General features: G+C 46.9%; 2 protein-coding genes across 8 annotated transcripts in view; one reads left to right on the forward strand and one right to left on the reverse strand.

Annotated features, from left to right (window-relative positions):
* On the reverse strand, window positions 1-14,254 carry Hsdl1 (hydroxysteroid dehydrogenase like 1). Of its 7 annotated transcripts, none has more exons than XM_027410768.2 (6): window positions 14,138-14,253; window positions 7,681-7,906; window positions 6,452-6,897; window positions 6,059-6,286; window positions 3,612-3,683; window positions 1,221-3,421 (listed from the first exon to the last, which is right to left on the reverse strand). In XM_027410768.2, exons 2-5 carry the CDS (start codon window positions 7,898-7,900, stop codon window positions 3,618-3,620), a joined length of 960 nt encoding a protein of 319 aa, XP_027266569.1. In that variant the 5' UTR covers window positions 7,901-7,906; window positions 14,138-14,253; the 3' UTR covers window positions 1,221-3,421; window positions 3,612-3,617. The 7 variants fall into 7 exon arrangements, 6 of the variants coding, with proteins under 6 accessions (XP_035298606.1, XP_027266567.1, XP_027266569.1 ...); XM_027410767.2 differs by having other exon boundaries at window positions 3,612-3,689; XM_027410765.2 differs by lacking the exons at window positions 1,221-3,421; window positions 3,612-3,683 and adding exons at window positions 3,689-3,824; window positions 9,988-10,068 and having other exon boundaries at window positions 14,138-14,252.
* Window positions 14,192-23,831, forward strand: part of Dnaaf1 (dynein axonemal assembly factor 1) — a 17,492-nt gene continuing 7,852 nt past the window's right edge. The window contains exons 1-7 of the mRNA XM_027410763.2: window positions 14,192-14,497; window positions 15,859-15,994; window positions 17,403-17,494; window positions 18,322-18,543; window positions 18,647-18,813; window positions 22,096-22,217; window positions 23,357-23,514. Coding sequence (XP_027266564.1) covers window positions 14,392-14,497; window positions 15,859-15,994; window positions 17,403-17,494; window positions 18,322-18,543; window positions 18,647-18,813; window positions 22,096-22,217; window positions 23,357-23,514 — 1,003 coding nt within the window. The 5' untranslated portion in view covers window positions 14,192-14,391. The remainder of the gene's footprint in view (window positions 14,498-15,858; window positions 15,995-17,402; window positions 17,495-18,321; window positions 18,544-18,646; window positions 18,814-22,095; window positions 22,218-23,356; window positions 23,515-23,831) is intronic.

Raw genomic sequence — 23,831 nt, forward strand, 5'->3', positions numbered from 1 at the left:
TATTATTAAAGAGTTTCCTTTATTAATCTCTAAGTGCTGGAGTGACTTCCCACTGGGAAGGCGTATTGAGTCCATAGTATGTTGTTTATGTAGTGTTGGATGTTATAATGTTGAGAGGCCTTCAGATGACAAAGGACTTGTACTGTTACATGTGAACGCTCTTTCATTTGATTCAAGGAACTTCAGCATCAGCAGATTTTGGTGTCCATGGGGCTCTCAGGACTGATTCTACACAGACATCAAGGGATAACTGCTTAATTACCATATGACCACACAGCTGCCAGGGCTGTCACTGTTCAGTACTGAGAGTGTTGAAACTGTCTCTCCTGGAAAGACATCAAAACTCAAAACACACAGGAGGCACTGTCAGTCCTAAGTCAGAGACTGTATCAAGCTCAGTGGGGTTAGATAGGAGTAGAGGCTGAGGGCACAGGCCATCTGGTCTGAGAAGCCACCACCAAGCCTCTAGATCTCATATATAGAGAAATTTTACATCACTGAGGTAAGCAAAACAAAAATGGCTGGAGAGATAGTTCAGTGGTTAAAAGCACTTACTGCTTTTGCAGAGGACTTGAGTTCAGTTCCCAGCACCCAAATCAGATAGCTCACAACTACCTGTAACTCCAGTCCAGAAATCAGACTCTCTTTCTGGTCTTTGTAGGCACCTGCATGTGTGGCATACATTCACAAAGATACACAGATACAAAGAAAAATAAAATCTTAAGGGCTGGAGAGACAGCTCAGGGACCCAGGTTTGATCCCCATTACCCACATAGTAGCTCATAACCGTGTATAACTCCAGTTCCAGGGTATCTGATGCCTTCTGGCCTCCAAGGGCATCTGCATGCATGTGGGGCAGATGAACTCACACACACACACTCACTCACACTCACACACATACAAAAAAAAAAATCTTAAACTTCAGAACTTTATCTGTTCTATTTTTCCTTCCCACCTTTTAAAACCTACTACAACTGGTTTTGTACCCACCACAAAACTGAAATGGCTCATGATGAGTCACCCCGCCATCTCCACTGCCAAGTTCATAACCCATCCTCACCTACTCAGCCATCAGAGGATAACAGCAAGATCCCTTGGGTGCTCTGCAGGCAGTAGGCACACTGGTGTGTGACCTGTTGTTTAATCGATGACAATCATAGGTGCTGACAAGTCAACATCTGTTCATTTTGGGGGGGGGCACTTTTCCTGGCAGTGACATCTTCTGAAGGAAACAGTGATGCTTTTATTGTTACATTTCAATTCACAGAATAAGTTACAAAGGCTCAAGTTCAGGGCTCCTCCTTCCTTGGTAAAAACAAAACAAAACATGTCCACAGGAGAGGAGTAACTCTCAGCAGAGGGACTGAGTATGAAAGCTAGGAAGCCTAAGGATGCCTGATTTGGGTCTTTTTCTGGAGCTATGATCACCAACTCTGAGTCTGCACCAACAATCAAGTTCTAGCTGAGTCCTGCTGAGGGGCCATCACTGACATGGCCCTCTTTTTATCACACAGCAAGGACTCCACACTTTGCCTGGCAAGTCTGAATAATGGACCACAGGACTGTACACAGACAGAACTGACAGTGTGTTCCTGGTGTGATTTTTGTTTCCTGAACCATGGTTTCACTACGTGGCTCATGATGGCCTTGAACTGCTGAGTCTCCTGCCTCTGCGCCCCCCACCCTCATGGGATCATGCCTGATGTTTCAAGTGGCGTTGCTGTTACTTATCACATATTCACCCAAGTTCTCACAGAAGTCTCCACCATGTTCTTCTGCCACAATCTCCAAGCATGGAGTTCTGGACATGTTTTGAAGACATAACTGAAGACAGGAAGAACTTCAGAATCTAACCACTGATCTTCCAGATCCCAGTCACAGCTAGAAATGCTGCAGGTGATACTGTGTGTTCAACATTACAGTGCACTTGGGCCAACAGGTGATGGAATGCCGCCACATAAAATAATTCCACCAAGTCCTAGCACTTCACCCATTTTCATTTCACGGCATCAACACCACAACGTTAAGTGCCACATTCCTCCGCTCTACCACCTACTATCATCCACAATATCATGACTTATGGTTTCCCAAGTGCCAGCTACAAAACCCTTACAAGTGTTTGGTTTTATGAGACTGAACTAAACACAGTAAGTTTCAATGCTCACCCATATTGTGGGAGTTTGTGTAAATTATTTTCACGTCAATAAAAGCATTTGCTATAATGTACACACTCTATTACACAGGCCAAAAATGAGCTTCTAACATCAATTCCACAATACCTCATACCACACACAAAAGTTGCTCATATTTTAACCACTATTCCACAAACACTTGATTTTTATCAACAATGCTCCTGGGATGATACTGGATTACATAGAAAAGTGTATGAAAACCAGCTGTAAGCATCTCTGAAGGGGTCAGTTACAACATGGATGTACTGAGAATCACTACTTAGCCACAACAATTAACTTAGAAATCAAAAGATAACCCATTACATATCCCAATCTAGGAATGAAACCTTCCCACAGGGTAGAAAGACAGCAATACTCAAAGGAAGCAGCGTCGACAGAGTGAGCCCATGACAGGGTTGGGCAGGATTTTACCATGTGGAAAGGAGTAACCCGGGCTTTTTATATGGTAAGGCTCCCCATTACCTTGTCCTGACAAAGTCTCTATCAAAGTCGCATCAGTAACATTGCTCAGACACACATAGCACATGGCACACACGTGGTTCTCGGGGGACGGAAGGGAAAGGCAGTGCGCACACACATGCCCTCACGTGGAGCTATGTTGATGTGACACAGATGTCTACTTGCACTCACAGTTCACAGTTAGGAAATAACACTTTTCTATTGTCTTCCCGATGAACATTATTATTATTTGAGACAGGTTTTAATTATGTATCCTTGGCTGACCAGAAACTCCCTATAAAGCCCAGACAAACTCAGAGAGATCCACTTGTCTCTACCTCCTGATTGCTGGGATTAAAAAGACATGAGCCACCACGCCCAGCATGATGAACATTTGAAACATAATCACCTATAAGAGGGTAAAAGGTGATTTCCCTTAAAGAAACTGGCCAGTCACATTCTAAGCGCTAGGGAAGCCTTCCATTCTGTTCTCAGGCTTCGTGGCTGTGTGCCCTGGGCCACCCATGTGGTCCCTGAGGTTTTCTCACAGACTGAAAGTCGGCCTCGTGAAAGATGGCAACACACTAGGTACTCAGTAAGAGACAATACGCAGGTGAACTAAATGTGTTTTCCAAATGCCGGAATACTGCAGGATACTGTGGCTGGGCCAAGCGTCTCCCGAGCTTCCGGATTCAGGCTTGGCAGGATAAGTCCTCATACCGTAGAGAGCGGTTGAGAAGGTTTGCTCCCCAAACCCAGAGCCACTCGGGCATATACTGTGCGAAAAGAAACTACAAATGAAAGAGAGAGAGAGAGAGAGAGAGAGTGAGAGAGAGGTGGTTAGAATCCCAAACCATCAAAGCTGAAGATATAAGGGTACAGATCAGTGTTGGACCTAACCCTGTTAACAGACATATGCTGACCACATTAAACAAGAGAGCCCCTTCCATACTCAGGGTTATGTCCGCACAGGGCACTCACCTCAATTCATTCAAAGTAGCACAAGGACAGGATGCCCCATCGTGATGCCCAGCATTGGCGCCCATTCCCTTTCTGCTCCTAGGAACACACGTCCTAAGTGAAACATACTAACTCCAAGGAGGAGCTACAGCTGGACCTCACTGAACAGGTTTCACCAAACTCCAAAGAGGAGCTACAGCTGTACCAGTCAAGTGCTGGCTCCCTGGCAGCTGTCTGTGGGAGCGAAGGGAAGAGGAGTGACGAACTTTATCCTCAGGGTGCAGACATGCAGCACTAGAGCCTCAAAGGCACAGTCCTGAGTCAGGGTATCTTCACAATGGCCTTTCCTTAAGTTTGAGCTGTACTTTATGATGAAAGCTAAGTGTGCCCAGAGCATCCCTGTCCATCACGTTAACCTGTAACCTTAACCTGAGCATGAACCAACTCTATATGAGTATGTGTAGCCTTTCTGAATAAACCCCTACGCTCTTAGTTATGAGAGACATTGCTCCAGAGACAATGCCTACACTCTTCTTGCCCTCTGCAGGTCAATCTTTATCCACACCTGCATCTTGGATACGTTACTTTGGGCTTTGCACTCCATTAGACAGGGAAGGTCTGAACCACTCTGAGCTGGGGAGGTGACAGTCCCCAAATGAAGTCAAAGTTTGGGAAGCAGAGGAACACAGGAAGAGGTTTCAGGCTCTTTAAACTCTTTGGAGTTTGAGTCATGTCAGAGGTGCTGACCCATCCAGGCTTAAGAAAGCAGTGATCCTGGGGCAGCAAAAACCCAATGGTAGCCCTTAAAGTGATGAAGTTCAGAAAGTCACCAGAAGGCACTGGCACTCTCTCTCCCTCCATCTATTTTAAACTTTTTCTATTTTGAGATAAAGTCTTGATAAGTTGCTCAAGCTGGCCTTGAACTCACTCCATAGCTCAGGCAGGCTCTGCAATCCTTCTGCCTCATACTCCAAAGCAGCCAGGATTACCAGCTTGCACCTAGGTGAAGAATACATTCTAGAGAGTGTTCATTAATGTGGACCAAATTCACCTGAGATTAAGATGTTGGTGTTTCACAGACATGGTTAAAATACCTGGTTATCACTTGTCCTCGAAGCTGCATCTCTAAGAGGACTTCAAGGCCTTGGAGCCACTTTTCACTTCTCACTACATAGGCCAGGCTGACCCTAAGTTGATATCCTTCTGCCTCAAACTCTTGACTATTGAAGAGAAGGCTGGGCTATCATAGTCATCCTTAAACTACTTTTCAGGTTTCTCTGCTTAGCTCTCAAGTAAGTACAGACTCAGAGCAGCTAGTAAGACAGCTGTTTTTGACAAACCTATAGCTCTGAGTCTATAGACAAGAGTTACCTGCTGATTTGCTCACATTTATTTTGTGGTGGTAAACTAAATTATCTTTATGCACAACAGCCCCCAAAGTATTTAACTGGTAATCAGAAATGCCCAGTAAATTCTAATCTGGGAACATCTATTTCTATTCCAGATAATGAGAAAAAAATTATTATACATCATTTAGTTACTGCCCTAGTGATTAAAAAATCACAATTTTAAATATTCCATGAAGTTCAAATACTTTTCTCTTTTGATTTTTGTGTATCAACTTTGACTGTCCTAGAACTCATTTTGCAGACCAGGCTGGATTTGAACTCACAGAGATCTGCCTGCTTGTGCCTCCTGAGTGCTGGGGTTAAAGGCGTATGCCAACACACCCAACAGTTCAATATTTCTCAAGATATTTGTATTACACTTATTTGTGTGTACATGTATGCCACAGTGTTTGTAGAGCTCTGTGGACAACTCGTGGGAGGCAGTACTCTCCTTCCAGGACATGGGTTTTGGAGATCAGACTCAGGTAATCAGGCCTGGTGGCAAGTACCTTTACCTGCTGAGCCATCTAGATGGCCCCAAAATACTCTCTAAAAAAAATCTTTGCTTTGTCTGAACAACAACAACAAAACAAAATCTTAGGAAAAATTCTAGGTTTCCTGAGTAAAGGAATCCAAGAATACATGAAAATTTATTTGACATGATGGTTATGTGCTCATGGCCCTAATTAGGGGTTTTCTGAACTGGGCTGTGCACATAGCCTTTCCCCTTCAGACATCACCAAATGAACTCCCTATTCTCTGTACTGAAACCCCTACTCAAGCACCCAGTATGCTCACATTCACACACACATACACACACACACACACACACACACACACACACACACACACACACCGAAGCAGCCTATTTCCTGCTTTTTTTTGGGGGGGGGGAGAAAACTTGAAAATTGTTCCATTAATCACCACACATGAGCATCTAGCCCTGTAAGTGAAATCACTGAGAATGTGAGGTTTGAGTGGGAATCCACCCCCCCACCCCCCCACCCACCCACCCCCCCACCCCCCCACCCTGTCCCTGGCATGGCTCACAGAGCTTTTGACCTGATGGCAAGGAGCTACCTGAATAGAGTGGGACCAGTAGCCTGTGGTCCTTTTCGAAATGCCCAGGGTCGACACGGCATGCTGTGCATAGACTCTCGGTGAAGGTGCCAGCCATGGGCATCTGTGCAGGAAGCTGCCAGGTGCAGTCACACTGGTGGCCACATAGAAAGGGATCAGACTCTGCACGAAGATTCCTTTAGAGGCATATTCATACTGCAGGGCTCGGCTGAAGTGGTCCAGGTAGGCCTGGAGGTAAGGGGAGACAGAGGAAGAGTATTTTGAACCTAGAAGGACCTTGAAAGAAAACCCGGGAGCAAAAGACCTGTCTGTTCCCATCTCCAGGAAAACTGCCAGCATAAGCAAGTGAGAGCTGACTCCTCCCTGACCATCCCACAGGAAGAAGAGCCTGACCTTGGATGCAGAAAAGGCAGCCAGGTGTGGTGTGGGCTTGCAGCAGGAGCCGGAAGACACTGTGATGATGGCACCCTTCTTTCTCTCCACCATTCCCGGAAGCACTATGTGGACCATCAAGCTTGCAGCCGCAATGTTCACATTCACAATGTCCCAGAGTGTGTCCTCAGGAAGCTGGGCGAAATACTGCGGGTGGGGGTAGAATGCACCCACGTCATTCACCAGGATGCCAATGTCTCTGTCTCTCAGGGCTTCTCGGATTGGAGCATAAATCTCCCGGCCTCTGCTGAAGTCTGCCACCATGACGACTGTTTCCACTCTGTAGGTGTCAGCTATGTTCTTGGCCACAGCCTGCAGCTTCTCTTCTTCCTGGCTGATCAGGATGATGTTGAGTCCATGGCACGCTAACTCCTCAGCATAGGCCTTCCCAATGCCATCTGTGGCCCCTGCAAGGCAAGCCAGGAGGCCTGAGCATGTTGAAGCATGGTATCCTTACAGACAACCACAACTACTCACTGTTGCTCTCATCAGAGAAAAACATACACTGGAGGGAAAACGTGTAACATCTGTCAGTTAAGGACTTTGTTCAATTGATAAGATAATCATAGTGGTAAAGATCCTCAGGCGGGGGCTACCAAGAGGGCTCAGTGGGTAAAGGTGCTTGCGGCCAAGTCTGACAACCTGAGTTCAAACCCCAGGACCCACATGGTGGAAGGAGAGAACTGACTCCTATAAGTTGTTCCCAGACCTTTTACATGTACACATGGCGCGTACGCACGCACGCACGCACTCCAAGATATCCTGACGGACAGACTAGGCACTGCTCACACTCAGCCCACTAGAGTAGGGCACTGTAGGAATCTGTTTCTAAACTTGCCCCTGGCTTGCTTAGGTGTCAGGATGAGCTTCTGGGACAGAGATAAAATCACAATGCAACTCAAAACAGGTAAAGCATTTCTGAGAGCTTTGACAACCCCAAAGGACAATTTCAAAACACACAGCAGAAGACATGTGAGAGGTGGGAAGGGGGGCTGGGAGCAGGAGCTGGAGTAATGAGGGGGATGCCTCTGAGGGTAGAGCTCCCTGAAGTGAGGTGGGAAGAGCAAGAGCACAGAATGAGGTCTCAGCAGGAGGCAGAAGCCTCCAATTAAATTCTGCAGCTCCTTGCTGGAAGCACCGATTTAAATACAACCCAACCAGAAAGACCACTGGAACTGAAATCAAGTTACCACTGACGACAGCCCATCTTCCATACTGCTTAATGAGGTCGGGCCTGCTCCCCAGGCGAGGGATGAAGTGCAGCCTGATCAGGCTGTAGAAGTCACAGATGACGGTGATGCTCTTTCTGGCTGTGTACCAGGCTCCCACCAAGGCCAGTGCTTCCATATAGCAGTTGCAAGACCTGGCAATTTCCCTATACAAGAGGTAGAAGCTGTCAACCGCAGCCATGGCAACCTGCAGGGACAAAAGAAGAGAGAGCTGCACTTTGTGGACAGAGTGGACCTCTTCAGATGGAGGAGGGGGAACCCTGGCCTTCATGACTCTACATTCAAGTAACAGTAAGTAACTCCTGAGAACACACAGCCTGCGACTGTCACATGACCGCATCACTGTCTAGCACCTGTGGCTTAGGAAGTTCTTGCCTTCCAAGAGATTATTCAATAGAACTACTCAGCTACCGAATTCCTCCAAAAATCCTAACTCTGATCTACAAGCAGCCTGAACAAAGAGAAACATGAGTGCCCTACTTCTGAGCTGCAGGAGGCACAATTATCACTGATGGCAGCTGGAATGTGTCCAGTTCCTGGCGTTCGTCAGTCAGCAAGTACAGAGGACCTACTACCTCAACAGTGACAATTAGGATAAACACAGGTAGTGACAGCGTGTGGCCTTGGTCCCAAGAAACATGCATATTAAATAAAAGGAACACCCCCAAAACATAAGGAGATGGTGTCCTTCTACAATAGCACAGCTGAGTACTCTCCCTGAGTACTAACTTGGTTTGCCTGCTATTTTCCCTCCTAGTCTCTAGGTATGAGAAAGTCCCACATACTTCTTCTAAGTGTGATCATAGTAAACACTAAAGGGCAGACTCTTGGCAAGTATTGTGACAGGTGTTAAGGATCAAGACAGAGGCAGGCATTTAACAATTAAAATGCAAGCTCATCTGGGTGGGTACCTTAGCCTACAAGCAGATGGGACCCTGGACAAGTGGAGAGAGGCCAGGCATGGTCTCGATGGCATGACCAAGGGCTGTGCTCCATCCTGGACCATAGCAGAGGAGCCGCTGTGGTCAGATCCAGTGTACACTAAATGGCCAGATGAGCTTGAAGGCTCACACGCATAGTACCACCCACTCTCCCTCAAAAACAAAAATATAAAACTTGTGGGAATGACTTCTGGAAGGAAATCCATTTAAAGTGAGAGGAGGGGAGTCCTGGAAACAGTCAACACAGTGGCAAAAATGGCACAAGCCTTGGGGAAGGAGTGGGTGCCCTCTGTGTCTACTGTGAAGAAATTCAAGCTCTATCAAGTTTTGCAGAGGGAAAAAAAGAAATGAACCACCAAGCAGGAACCTGTGAGCACATTGCCTCTCCAGTAAAACACACGGAAAAGCATGAAGAGAAAACTGAGCAACAGCCAGGGGGCAACTGAGAGTACATAGCCACAAATAGAAGACATGCGCCAGCAAGCTGTGGTGGCCCTGACCACACACAGGGCACTCTCCCCAGTAAGGTCCACATTTCTACTACTGGGCAGAAGTTTTGAGAGTAAGTTTTGAGAGCTTTTCTGAACCAGGGTAGTGATGTGGACACATAATCTGGGGGGCTGAGGAAGGAGGAGTCCCAGTTTAAGACTGAAAAGTCCCAGTTTAAGACTTACTATATATTTATATAGTAAGACCTTGTCTCCAAAAAATAAATATAAAAAGCTGAGCGGTAGTGGCTTACACCCTTAGTTCCAGCACTCCGGAGGCAGAGGCAGGCAGATCTCTGTGAGTTAGAGCCTAGCCTGGTCTACAAAGTTACACAAAGAAACCCTGTCTTGAAAAGTCATAATAATAATAAATAAAATAAATAAATAAATATAAAAATAAAATCAGACCCCAGCTGAACCTATGGTATATGCCTTTAATCCCAGCACTGGTGAGGCAGAGGTAGGTGGATCTCTGTGAGTTCAAAGCCAACCTGGTTTACATAGTAAGTTCCAGAACAGCCAAGGCTAGTGGTGAGAAAAAAAAAAAAAAAATCAAGCCCCATGGCACAGATCTGTAATCCCAGCTACTGGATAGGCTAAAGTGGAAAGATTGAAGTTCAAAGCCAGCCTGGAACTTAATGAAAAAACATCTAAGGGGTGGTGGAAGTGTGGCTCAGTGGCTTGTCCAACATGAAGTCCTGGCTATAAACACCAATACTGCAAAGAAAAGGAGGGAGAAAAGGAACAGAGGAGGGACGGAGGGAGGGAGGGGAGGGGGCGGAATGAAGGCATGGAGACTCTGAACACCAGTGAAGTAAATCCAGTGGAAAGTGCCTAACCTCAGAGGGGTTCTGCTCTCCTCACTGTCAGCCCGGTTTCTCTCAGCTTCTTGCTGCCAGCTCTGTCCTCTTAAAGGCAAGCTGTGAAGGAAAGCCAACAACAAGCAAATCCCGGCTCAGCTGGGGATACTTTATGTAAAACTAAGATCAACGTTTTCAAAACAAAGCAAACTTTTAATGCATGAGTTGGGCAGCAAAGCAGAGTGCGCTCTTGGGGACAGTCCCCTGGTCTTGGAGGAAAAGTGAAGAGGGCATTCCTTCCTTGTCCTGACTCTTCATCAGAGAGGACACAAATCCATCCAGGTGAGCTTGGGGAACAAATGGCAATCTATACTGACGTAGAGCACCTGAGCCTGAGCAGCTGGCTGCCCACATCTCCTGGCTCTGGTCTCTCCACCTGCCTATGGAAGGGTCACACTCTCTGAAGACTACCTTCCTCAGTCCTCTGCAGCAACCTCTTGAACTTTCCACACAAGACCCAGCCTGTGTAGTCCATGCCCAAAGCCTGGTAGATTCTGGCTGGCCTGCCTGAACCTGGGTGCCCAACATTTTCTTATCCCGTGGCAGAAAGGAGAGGGTCTGGCTCTGGTGTGTCCACTGAGTCTGCCTTGTACACAGAATCCTAAGTCCTGTTTAGCCTTCTAAGCCAGCTTTGTATTCACTCACCGTCCTTGCTTCAAAGTCCCAACCAATGATCTTGAGGAGCAACCTCCTCCAGCCTGAGGACCTGTCTTCTCCTATCAACTCAGCCCCACCCTCTGCTGCTCTGTCTCTAACACAGTATTTCGTTTCTCTCTGACTCTGCAACTAGAGCTCCAGGCCTCCAGAGGTCAGGAGCTGTGTCCAAAACCAATTTCTCCATATTAAAAAAAAAAAGGGGGGGGGGCTGGACATGGTGGAACATTCCTTTCATCTCAGAACTCAAGAGGCAGAGGCAAGTCAATGTCTGAGTTCAAGGACATCCTGGTCTACAAGTGAGAACTTGTCTGAAAAATAAAAAAGTTTAAAAAGGAAACTAGAAAACACATTCCAAAGTGTAAAACCTACTATGTACAGCTCAAAGGAAAACAAAACAGCTACTCAGTGACCAGCCCAACAAAAGCAGCATCCAACAAGTTCCAGGACTCCCAGGCTTCCTCCTTATCCCCCCTTCTACACTGGAGGGCACACCCTCCTGAAAGTTGGGGTTGGTTGGTTTGTTTTTGAGGCACAGGCTGGCCTTGCTCTTACCTCAGTGTTGTGAATACTGGCATCACAGCTTGTACCCCAAACCTGCTGCTCTGGCTCTTTCTGTTCTGAAACACTCCACAACGCTGCTGAGTGCTGCCTGTTTGAGTGGTTCCTGAGGAGTCCCCCAGTGTCCTGAGTTGTGACCTGCACCTTCTTCTTCCAAAGACTCCTCTACTGGCTGAGGTCACAGTTTCACAGTAGGTCATGACACTCAAACATACAATGCCTGTCCATGCTACCCCCTGCCCAGAGCCACCACTCAAATTCTTAATCACATCTCTTGGGCACTGGTACAGGGACACGCTCACAGTGGAACTGCTGGGCCACAAAGCACTCATGGGTTCCACCCTACCTTGCTGACCCTTTTCACTTGATTCACCTGTCTCGAAGGTGGGTGTGCACACTGCGTCCTCTGTGCCACCTGCAGGAATGCCCAGGAGTTCACCCTCAAACAACGGGGTGTATAGAAGTGGTTAGTAATAGAGCCCAAGACTCCTTTGAACCTTGTCTGCTGCTGCTTCTCAATCTCTGAAGTGCCCGTTCCCATTGTTTGCCCTCTTCCCACTGTATCATCTTTTTCTCTCAGAATGACAAGAATTCTTGACTCTAGATACACACTCTTGCTGCTATTTTTTGCGAGCACTGCTGATGAACTAGATGTCTTTGTTTCCAGATCCCTTCCTTTACAAGCAGTGCCCATCACATTTTACTTCATACTGCAACCCCTGGCAGGAATTCCCTCACAGTATTTTCTAGAAGTTCTTCTGATTTAAGCCTGCAATCTTGGATTTTGTAATGGTGGAAACTGGTTTTCATGCATCCAAAATGCTGTGTATACAATATTACCTCGGTAAATAAAATACTGCCCTAGTAAATAAAGCATTGCCTTAGCAAATGCCATTAGATACTGTTTGTGCCAGAGCTCAAATTTCACTCTTCAAGAGAAAAAAACCCAAAACTTTCTATCAGCATTCTGACAAATTCTCTTACAGTGTCATTTGGGAGTTCTTTATCTTCTGCCCATTTTTGATCACTGATTGAATCAGCAGTGAGGTGGGGGGGGGACAACCACATTGGAACAAGAACCCAGAACTCTTACCCAAGATCCAACACCCTTGAGATCCAGATCGCTCTACTCAGGCACCAGGAATTAAGGCAACAGCCGCACCGACTCCTAGGCACTCATCCAAAATAACTGAAAATGTTTGCTTGCACTAAAACTTTGTAAAGCAGGTTCCTATCAGCCTTACAGCAGTGGAAAGATGAAACTGCCAAAATGTCCATGGAGTGATGACCACAAGGTGGCCCAACCATGAGACAATGGAATAGTACTGATCTCTAAAAAGTAATGGGGTATGAGTGCATGCTTTGGTGTGAAAAACCTGAGGCTGAGGGAAATCCACAGACACAGAAAACAGATTAGGAACACTGACCGGGGGCAAGATGAGCCCCAACTGCAGCTGATGAGGTGCAATTTCTTTTGGGGGTGGAAATTATCTGGAACTAGGGGTGACAACAGTCTAGCACTGCAAATATACTACAAAGTGCTAAGTTACACATTTCAAAATGGCTAAAATGATGGATTTTGTTATGTGAATTTTGCCTCAAAGGAAAAAAAATATCCACTGGTAACTGGGAAGATGGCTCAGGAGATAAGTGTTTGCTGTGCAAGCCCGAGGACCTAAGTTGAGATTCCCCAGCAGTATGTATGAGTGGAAAACTGTAGAAACAATTTGTAATCCCAGTACCAGAAATGAAAACAAACAAACAAACAAACAAACAAACAAAAGGATCACCGGGGACAGCCAGTCTAGCTAAAGGAAATTCTGAGATCAGTGAAAGACATTTTCTCAAAAAATAAGGAGAGTAATAAACACTGATCTGTGGCTTCCACGCACACACATAAATGAGTAACACCCCCGCCCAACACACACACACTGCTAATAAAGTAGTGTTGAAATCTGCATTTCTGAAATATTCCCAAAATGACTAGGGTCACTCTGAAAAACAGACCCTGCCCTTGGAGATTAAGATACACTACAACACACTGTCCTTCCACCACGACCTGTAAAAGGGGCTAACACTTCCCGGCTACAATGAGAATTATATGAGGCGATACATAAAAAAAAAACAAAAACAAAAACAAAAAACCCAAACACTTAGAACAGTGCCTTTCGCGACAGCTCAATAAACCTTAGCCACTAGCCAGTATTATTACCCAGGGTTCGATGTTAACTACCGCTATTTGTACTGACACGACTTTATGAAAAAACTTCTAAGCCTGTTATTCCTATGGCCTCACTTTACCTCCTCCTCCAATCTCACGAGGCAGTACTACACATGAGGAAAAGGATGCAAAGTCACATCCCAGGATGTCACAGTTAAGAGCTGAGACTAAGGCACGCTCAGAGCCCTGGCTGGTGGTTCATGAGACGCCCCCGACCGGCCCGTGGGAACCTGTACCCCAGCGGTCACGGCCCAGGGGTGCGGCTGAGTCCTGGTTGTGGGAGAGGGACTCTCCTGTTCTCTTCGCCATCCCTCCCCTGCGACGCCGGGCGACGCCCAGCGACTCTGCAGAACCCACCCGGCTCTGCAGGATCTGCGCGCTTTCTTCAGCAGCGCTGCCATTCTGCAACAGTTCTGAATCCTACAACCCATTCAGACCCAGCGGCGGGGGAAGAAGGGATACAGAGGCACTGAATAAAGGGCGGTCCCAAGGCGTCTCGCGTGTGAGAGCCTTGGAGCGAAGATGAGGCCCGGGACACTGGCTACGGCTGCTGAGGGACCGCCGGGAGCGCGGAACCAAGAGTTCGCAGCTACCGGGCGCGGCAAGCGGGTGTGGGGGGCGTTCCCGAGGGTTGGGGTCCCAGGGGGCGTGGTCAGGGCCGGAAGTGGGGCGCGAAAGGCGCGGGCGCGATACCTGCAGCAAGCGGCTCGATCTCCGTAGACCGTCCCGCCGCCAGTCCGCGCGGCCGCCGCCCCGGACTCCGCCGCAGGTCCGCTACCCACGTGATCCGATACGCACGCGCCCGGGTGGAGTCCCCACTTCGGCCCGCCCTCGGCGGCGTAACCGACTGCGCGTGCGCACTGGTTACCGTGACGACCGGTGAAGCGTTGGACAGCCAACGACGCTGACCATAGTGCCGGAGCTGAGTGGCGGGGCGAGGAGCGAGAATGCACCCAGAGGCCTCGGAGCCGCCTGCGGGCAGAGCGGCGGAACCCAGTCTGGAGGAGTCGGCGGGCGATCACGGCGACGCGGGCCCAGGGGTCCGCAAAGAAGGTGCCATCGTGTAGGGGAGCCGAGGGAGCAAGGGCCCCTGTGCCTCACACATGCCCATTCACGCAGCTGGGAGCAACCAACACCCCTCACACATGCTACAAGAACAGCCAGTCGACCCGCCTCACACAGGCCCATCCACACAGCCTAGATCAGCCAGCACCCCACGTACATGCCTGCCCATTTATTATTAATGAATGCTAGACCTTTATTAATATAGTCAATCCAGCACATATAGAACACCGATTTTTTATTCCAATGAATATTTCTCAGGTACCGCCAGTGGCTGGGAATTGTTGGAAATGAATATAAGACACAGTCCCTAAACAGTGTTTAGTGTCATCCAACATACCTTCACATCAGCTCCTGAAGTTATATTCATTTGAGGCTCCTAGATTTACCTTACAGGGCAAAAGTTCTCGAAACACAAGCCTGATAATTGAGTTCAAATCCCAGAAGTGCATAAATACAGTGGGTTTCGAATCTATATCCCAGCAGTCCTGAAGTTATGTCTGAGGCAGTGACCCTTTGGGTAAATTTTGCTTCTGTATAACTTGATAGTCTACAAGAAAACTTACTGGAAAATTCTCCATGACACCAGTTTGTCCTTTTTTAATTATTTTTTCCACTGTGTTTTCCACTTTTTTTTTTTTAAAAAAAGTGTATTGCTGGGCGATGGTGACCCACACCTTTAATCCCAGCACCCGAGAAGCAGAGGTAGGTGGATCTCTGTGAGTTCAAAGCCTGCCTGGTTTACAGAGTGACCAGGACAGCCAAGGCCATACAGAAGGAGGCCAGAAGCATCAGATAACCTGGAAGTGGAGTTACAGGCAGAGTAGCAAGCATTCCAAGATGACTGAGCCATCTCTCCATCTCCTTGTATATCAATCTTTACAAATTATTAACTATGTAAATGTCACTTTTAGGCTTATCCTCTATAAAAAAAAAAAAAACCCGCACAGGAGAACATAAAAGTGTGGACAAAGATGCTCATTTTTGTGTTGTTTCTAACACCCAGAACATGTTATCAATGCAAATGTCTTTAAAGGAGTGCTTATAGAGCACATTGGATTCTTCTGCCTGGAAAATGATGCACTGAGAGCTTCATCCATCAGTAAGAATCATCCTCAGGAACATATATGGGTATTAAAAAAAGACGAGTTCCACAAAAAGCATAGGATCCCATTTATATAAATCAAAAACATGACAACCTAGGTTTTATTCTTTTGTTTTGGTGTCTCATTATGTAGCCCAGGCTGGCCAAACACAAAACCCTTCCTCCCCAAGTGCTGGGATCACAGGCTGGGATTGCCATACCTATCCTAAATATTTTTGATCGTTACAAGTTGACTCTTATTTTACAGAAATTAATGAGGCCAAGGAAACATGTGTGGGTCCTTCTACAATATCCTGCCAAAGTCAGCAGCAACAGAGTGGTGACAGTGGGTTAGATGGTCACTCAGCCTATGCAAGAAATGACAGGGACGATCGAGGCCCCAGGTATGTGTTGTACTGCACAGCTACCAAGGAGAGTGCACAGTGCTATTCCTTTTGCCCGTTGCACAGACAAAGCTGAGTAGCCTGCCCAATTATTACCAGAACAGGATAGAAACAGCAGTAGTTTGAGAGAGAGAGAGAAAGAGAAAGAGAAAGAGAGAGAGAGAATATGAGGGGTGTCACGTGTGTGTGTGTGTGTGTGTGTGTGTGTGTGTGTGTGTGTGTGTGTGTGTAGGTAGCCATGGAGGCCAAAAGAAGGTGTAGGGCTCCCTAGAGTTAGAATTACAGGAGATTGTGAGTTGCCTGAAATGTATTAGGAACTTATCTTGTATCCTCTCCAAGAGTAAGATTGCTGAACTATCTTACCAACTCCTAGTTCTTTTTTTGAAAAAAAAAAGTATTTGTTAGAGTGAGAGGAAGACTATGGAAATGAATGTGTACAGGCATATACCCTGGACATATATGAGGTCAAAAGACATTTTGCAGAAGTACATTTTCTCCTTCGACTGAGGATTCCAGGGATCAAACTTGGATCTTCAGGCTTTTGTTCTACTCACTGAGCCATCTTGTTATCCCAACCTCCACCCCTGTGTTAAGACAGGGTCTCATTCTATTGCCCAGTCTGGCTCTCAATCTCATGAACCTCCTGCCTCAGTCTCCTGAGAGTTGGCATTACAAATGTTCACATCATGCCTGGCTCACACCAGTTTTATTGATGAAACTACTAGAAGTATTTATATTAAGCCAAACACTGCAGTTTTTTTTAGAATGCTGAAGTAACATTTTGGGGTAAAGCCCTAAGAGCTATAAATAAATAAACAAATAATTAAGGGAGGAGATGCTGCTGAGATGGCTCAGATGAGGATGTAAATTAGAATCCCCAGTGCCCATGCAAACATCCAGACCTCCCTGGGCATCTGTAATCCCAGAACTGGGGAGGCTGGGACAGAGGAGTCTGGGGGCTCACTGGCCAGCCATTCTACCCAAATCAGCAGGTTCAATGAGAGACTCTGCCTCAAGAACTATGGCAGATATGAGAGGAGGACACCTGATGCTCACCTCTAGCTTCCATGTGACCTTGCACACACATGAACACACAAGAACACACACACAAACATACCAAAGGAGAAGGGGAGAAGATTTAACCGGAGGCTTAAGATGTAGGACTTTAGACGCAATGGATGTAGGAAAGAGCCTGAGCTTGTGCCATGGCTCACATCTGCAATACCAGTGGGCTGAGGCAGGAGGACCACAAGTTTAAGGCCAGCCTGGGTCGCATAGTGAGTTCCCAGCTGACCTGGGCTACAGAATGAGACCCTATCTCAAAACCAAACCAAATGCAAACCTTTAAATCTGTTTCACAGTCGACAAGCTGAAACAAGCCTCTTGTTTGTGTTTTGCATTTTAACAGGATGACTAAACAATTCCTTCAAAAGCTCTGCAAGCAACACAAGCTGTACATCACCCCTGCCCTCAATGACACGTTATATTTACACTTCAAGGGTGAGTTCCAGGGGTGTCCATGACAAGTGTCAGGAGGACAGGTAGAAAATGAGCTGCAGAGGTCATCTTTGTGCTCAGATACAGCTCTAATTAGTGAATTCATAAAGGGGCTGTGTGGGTATGGAGGAGCTGCCCTTGCTTCCTTTTCTTTTCTTTCTTTTTTTTGGGGGCGGTGTTCAAAACAGGGTTTCTTTGTTTAGCCTTGGCTGTCCTGGAACTCACTCCATAGACCAAGCTGGCCTCAAACTCACAGAGATCTGCTGTCTCTGCCTCCTAAGTACTGGGATCACAGGCCTGTGCCACCAGGCACATAACTAATTAATTTAATCTCAATATCTCACAACCCCCCCCCACATACACGTACACTGAAGATGGGATCTTGTTATTTAGGTCATGCTAGCCTTGAACTTGTGGCCTTCCTGCCTCAGTCCAAGACCAAGGTGCCAGCAGATCCAATGCCTTGTGATGGCTGTTTCCAAGTTCACAGATGGAGAACTCCATCTGTGACCTCAGTCTGTAGCCCAAAGTAGCCTTGAACTTGTGATCCTCCTGCTGTAGCCTCCTGGGAGCTGGGGTCACTGTTGTGCCACCATGCCAAGCAGTCTCTCTCTAAAAAGGCACTAATCCTATTGCTCATGTGCCACCCTCAGGAACTCCTAGCTTCCCAAAGGCCCTTTCTAACACCATCACCCTGGAGGTAATGTGTGGTCTTCTACATCAGAATTTGCAGAGACCCAAACACATAGCCTTTGCCAATAGGCAAAACCAACAATGCCAGGTCCCTCCCCTCTGAATGCACAAGAGCCTCACCAGCCCCTCCCCATCAGGGTTTGACCGAATTGAGAACCTGGAAGAGTACACAGGCCTTCGCTGCCTCTGGCTGGAGTGCAATGGCATCCAGAAGATCGAGAATCTGCAGGCCCAGGGCGAGCTACGCTGCCTCTTCCTGCAAGTGAACCTGTTGCACAAGATCGAAAACCTGGAGCCGCTCCAGAAGCTGGACGCCCTCAACCTGAGCAACAACTACATCAAGACCATTGAGAACCTCTGTAAGCTTGGCAGCCCTGCTCTGTGCCACATCCTGGCTGAAATTCCAGTGTGTGGGCTGGGAGCACAGGCTACTGTTGCTCATTTGTGCCGCCTCCCCTCCAGCCTGTCTCCCTGTCCTGAACACGCTGCAAATAGCCCACAACCGCCTGGAGACTGTGGCAGACATTCAGCACCTCAGTGAGTGTCTGCGACTCTGTGTCCTCGACCTCTCCCACAACATGCTGAGTGACCCGGAGATCTTGAGTGTGCTTGAGAACATGCCCTGTCTGGTAAGTACAGCATGTCACAGACCGCATGCTTCAGGGTGTGTTTCAGAAACCTCCCTCTTTCCTTCCTTCCTTTCCTTCTCCTTCCTTTTCTCTTTTTGAAGCTGTGTGACTTTTCATTGGGAGACTTGGGTAAGTATCTGGTCACCCCTAGTGGGGTGCTATCAAGAGAGCAAAGAACGGATTCCACCTAAATCTAGTAAACCCATGAGTTTACTGGGGTCATGGGGTCACTTCAGGAGCATGAATGACTCAAAACCTGCATCCCTGGGAAACCCACCCAGAATGGTGACACTCTGAGAGTTGCCTCCCTATAGCTCCCTGAGTGACTTGCAGGCAGCTCTCAGCTATGGCTGAGTTATCTTCCACATAACCTCAGCAGACAGCTGAGACTTTGTGCAGTTTAAGTTTCAGCTTTCAGAGACTTGGGAGTTTTAGTTTTGTTCACTACCTATGCCTTGCCTTATGTCTTTTGATAACTCTGCCCTTCTCCCCTTGGAGGGGATGTTTCAAGCTAAAAGAAATAGCTTCAGAATAGTGGTCTTACCTGAGTTTCTCAAGTGGCAGATGTTACCTGAGGGTAGTCCCCTCCTATTTGAAACATTGCAGTGACTATATTCAATGCTTCCTACCAGCCACTTACTAAATATCCTTTTAATATGTGTGTTTAATATATATGTATATATATAATGAATATATATATATATATGTGTGTGTGTGTGTTAAACAAATACACACACATACACATTCTGTCACTTCTACTCCTTTAGACACCCTGACAAAGTTGTTCTGTTTCCTGTTGGTCTCAGAAGTGTTCTGTCCAGTGATGATCCAGGCATTCCTCAGGATTACTGTTCAATCAATCCCTTTTGGTCTGAGCAATCCTTCTCTGCTGTTTTTCTTGTTTTTGTTTTTCTGCATCATTTGACAAGGAAACTGGGTTGATGGCAGCATATCCTGGAGAGTTGCTTATATCTTGGTCAGCACGGTCCGGTAAGGTACATCACCCCAGGCCTGCAGCCTCCTGTCTGCAAAATGGATTAGTGAACTCTCATGCTATGTGCCTGACTGGCCTCACAAAGTTCCCCATCATGCTTTGCAGGCTGTCTTAGAGGAGCCACAGGTGATTGTCTCTAACCCTTGTTTTCCTTCTTTGTGTGTTTAAAATAGCCAGACTCAGTGTTGGCTCTTTCCTCCCACCTATCAATTGTCAGAATGGGTTGAGGCTCTCACCACCTCTGACTGTGACCCTGAGGCTTTGCTTCATTTGTATCTCTCACTGTGTAGTGTCTGGTATGAGCTGATCCTTGCTATCATCCGTGTGTGTGTGTGTGTGTGTGTGTGTGTGTGTGTGTGTGTGTGTGTGTGCATGCATATATACACATATATGTGGAGGCCAGAGGTCAACCTCAGCTAATTGTTCTTCACATCTCCTCTCCTAAGGGTGCCAGTCAGGCCAGTAGGGCCTATCCTAATGACCTCACTTAGTTACCTTCTTGATCATCCTATCTTTGAATGTCACTAAATTCGAAGGGACTGAAGGGGGAAAACTGGGGGCTGGGGTAAGGGACATGGGACAACACAGGGCACTCCAATCTATTGCTAAAGTGGTCACTTTTTGTTGTTGTTCAGGGTTTTGAGCTGAGATTTTGTGTAGTCCAGACTTGCCTTGAACTTGCTTGCTGTGTTGGGGAGGGTGATCTTGACTTCTCCTGGCTTGTGTCTCAAGCTCTGGGATTATAGTCATGCACCCCCAACATCAGTTAAAAATGGTCACCTGATCATTTTTTGTGATACCTTTAAATCTTCCACATACAATGTAGCCCTTATCAACCACCTTGGAATACTTTTCTGCTTCATGCTGTGAACTTTGAAAATACAGCAAGGGCAGTGAAGAAGTCAGGAGACCACAGCATGGTGTGGTGGTTTCAAAAGGAATGCCCCCCCCCAATATATTTGAATGCTTAATCATTAGGGAGTGGAGTTACTTGACAGGGATTGGAGGAGGCGAGGCCTTGTTGGAGGAAGTATGTCACTGGGTGTGGGCTTTGGGGTTTCAAATGCCAGAGTGTCTCTCTTCCTGCTGCCTGTGGATCCAGATGTAGAACTCTCAGCTACTGCTCCGGCTCCATATCAGCCTTCATGTCACCATACTTCCAGACATGGTGACAATGGACTAAGCCTCTGAAATTGTAAGCAAGCCCAATTAAGTGCTTTCATTTATAAGAGTTCGTGGTATCTCTTCACAAGCAATAGAACACTGACTAAGACACATGGCAAGTTCATAGCTAACTTATTTACATATAATATGGACATGTTTACTCAACAACATAAGCCATTTTAGATCTGAAAAGTATCTGATGTGAATCAGGCAAACAGAATGCAAAATGACTGATTCTCATTAACCCTTTCAGCTTCCTCAGTGGAGGCCAGAAGGGATGCATCTGGCCACAGGAGAGGAGTGCTGGCATTACTAGACCAACTTTCCTTACTATACTCTGATCCCAGGGGATCTGGCACTCCGTGGTAAAGGCCTCTCCTGGTGGCCCATACATTCTTTCCCAGTCTGCCTCTGTGTATTTTCTATTGTTTGTTTAAGACAAAATCTTATATAGCTAAGCCTGGCCCCTCTCTGTCATTGATTCTTACTTGCTACCCCTGTGAATATTTTCTTGAAATGGGTCCCAGGTAGGAAGAACCAGAAACAAACAGACTAAAGTGTGTTTCAGGAAGAGACACTGAGAAATGAAGCTAATAGAACCATTGAGCTTGGCAAGGGCCTTCAGGAATGAATGTTCTCCAGTATGGCTCCAGAAGAACCTCAGTCCTTTCAGCAGAAAAGAGGGTGGCTGAGCAGTCTGTGTAGCTCCAGTGGCCTAGCATATGAGAGCCTTCTCATTGTCCTGTCACTGTACCAGAATGTGGTCCTGGCATTGTGTTTTGCTCAAGAAAATTGTGTTAAGTTAATCTGAGGGCATGTAGTAATATTATCACCTTGTGTTTTATTATTACACTGTGTATAGTATATGTGTAGTGTGTGTATAGTATGTATGTGTGATGTGAGAGTGCAGTGTATATGTGTGTGTCTGAGTAGGCACAGATATGTTGGGCAGTGAATGCATATAGAGGTCAGAGGACAACTTTCAGGAGCTGGTTCTCTCGTTAGTCCTGGGGACTGAACTCAGATTTCAGTCTTGACAGCAAGTGCCTTTACCCACTGAGGCCTTCCATGGCCATAATTGTCTGGCTTTGATAACCAGTTTGGCCCTACATATTGCTTTGCAGCGTGTGCTGAACCTTATGGGAAACTCAGTGACCAGACATATTCCCAACTACCGCAGGACAGTCACTGTTCGTCTGAAGCACTTGACTTACCTGGATGACAGGCCGGTTTTCCCCAAGGACAGGTAAGAAAAGAGGCCTTTGAGTCCTTTATGCATTTGTCAGACTTTCAAGTTCTCTGATTTTTGAGCATTTTCACAAATTGGTTAATACCCTCTGGACCCATTTAATGGCACCATCACTGCCTAGCACAGGAAAAGGAGAGTTTGCCCACAGATATTGTGTGTGTGTGTGTGTGTGTGTGTGTGTGTGCGTGTGCGTGTGCATGTGCGTGTGCGTGTGCGTGTGCGTGTGTGTGTGTGTGTGTGTGTGTACGCGCGTGAGCGCGCACGCACACGCGAGACATATGTTTACAGCTGCCTGGTGAGACCAGAAGGAGGGTATGGGATCCCCTGAAGCTGGAGTTACAGACAAGTCGCCCAGTGTGGCACTGGGAACTGAATTCATGTTCTCTATAAGAGCAGCAAGCAGTCTTAACAACTGAAACATCTCTCCAACTCCTTAATTTTGAAGAAATGAAAGAGTTGAGGGGGATGAAGATAAAGTGCTTCCCTTGTGAGCATGAGAACTTAAATTGGACACCCAGAACCCACATAAAAAGCTGGGCATCATGGCATGCACCTGCCATCCCGGCTCTGGAGAGGTGGGGATAGGGCTGCACTAGCCAACCAGCCTAGCCTCCTCAGGGGCTTCAGGTCCCAGGAGGAGGCACTGTCTCAAAAACAAGGTAGATGGTATGTGAAGAGGAAAGACACCCAAGGTCATATTTTGGCCTCCATATGCATATTCACACGTGTGCACCTGCACACACATGTACAGACAAAAGACCAAAGAACAAATACATTTGGCCAGACAGCACATGTTTATAATTTTCTTTTAACCTATACAAGTTGTGGAGAAGCTGATAGAGAGATGGCTCAGGGGTTAAGAACATTTATGATTCAATACTCTTCTGGATTCTGATGTCATCGGCATGCTTGTGGTATACATACGTACACCTAAAATAAAATGTAAATCTTTAAATAATCTTCCTTCCCTATCCCCCTCCGCCTCCCACTTCTCTGCCCACCATAGTCTCACCTTCCTAGAACTCATTATTTAGGCTAGGCTGGCCTCAAATTCACGACAATCCTTCTGCTCAGGTGTGGACAGGCATGTGCCCATGCCCAGCTCCCAGTTCTGCCCTGCTTTGTCCTTACCCTAGGGCGTGTGCAGAGGCGTGGGCCCGAGGGGGTTATGCAGCTGAGAAGGAGGAGCGTCGCCAGTGGGAGAGCAGGGAACACAAGAAGATCACAGACAGCCTGGAAGCCTTGGCCATGATCAAGCGGCGGGCTGAGGAACGAAAGAAGGCCAGAGAAAGAGGTACGGCCCAGACCAGAGCTGTGCAAACCGTGGTGTGCAACCCTTTTCACATGACCCTGGTATATAGGTATAGAAAACAGATCCAAAGGTCACACTGTCCTGCAGATAGAGCACAGATTAATGTCATAACAACCCTTTGCTGGACACACAGTGTTGTCATTTAATGAGGAAAGCTGATTTGCATGCTAGTGGAATGGATATGGTTGGTTATCTTTACATAAAGAATTAAACCTTGGAGACTTCAGAGATGGCTCAGAGATTAAGAACACTGGCTGCTCTTCCAGAGGATCCAGGTTTGATTCCTAGAACCCACATGT

This window comes from Cricetulus griseus, chromosome 3, assembly GCF_003668045.3.
Source record: "Cricetulus griseus strain 17A/GY chromosome 3, alternate assembly CriGri-PICRH-1.0, whole genome shotgun sequence".
In the NCBI taxonomy this organism is placed as follows: domain Eukaryota; kingdom Metazoa; phylum Chordata; class Mammalia; order Rodentia; family Cricetidae; genus Cricetulus; species Cricetulus griseus.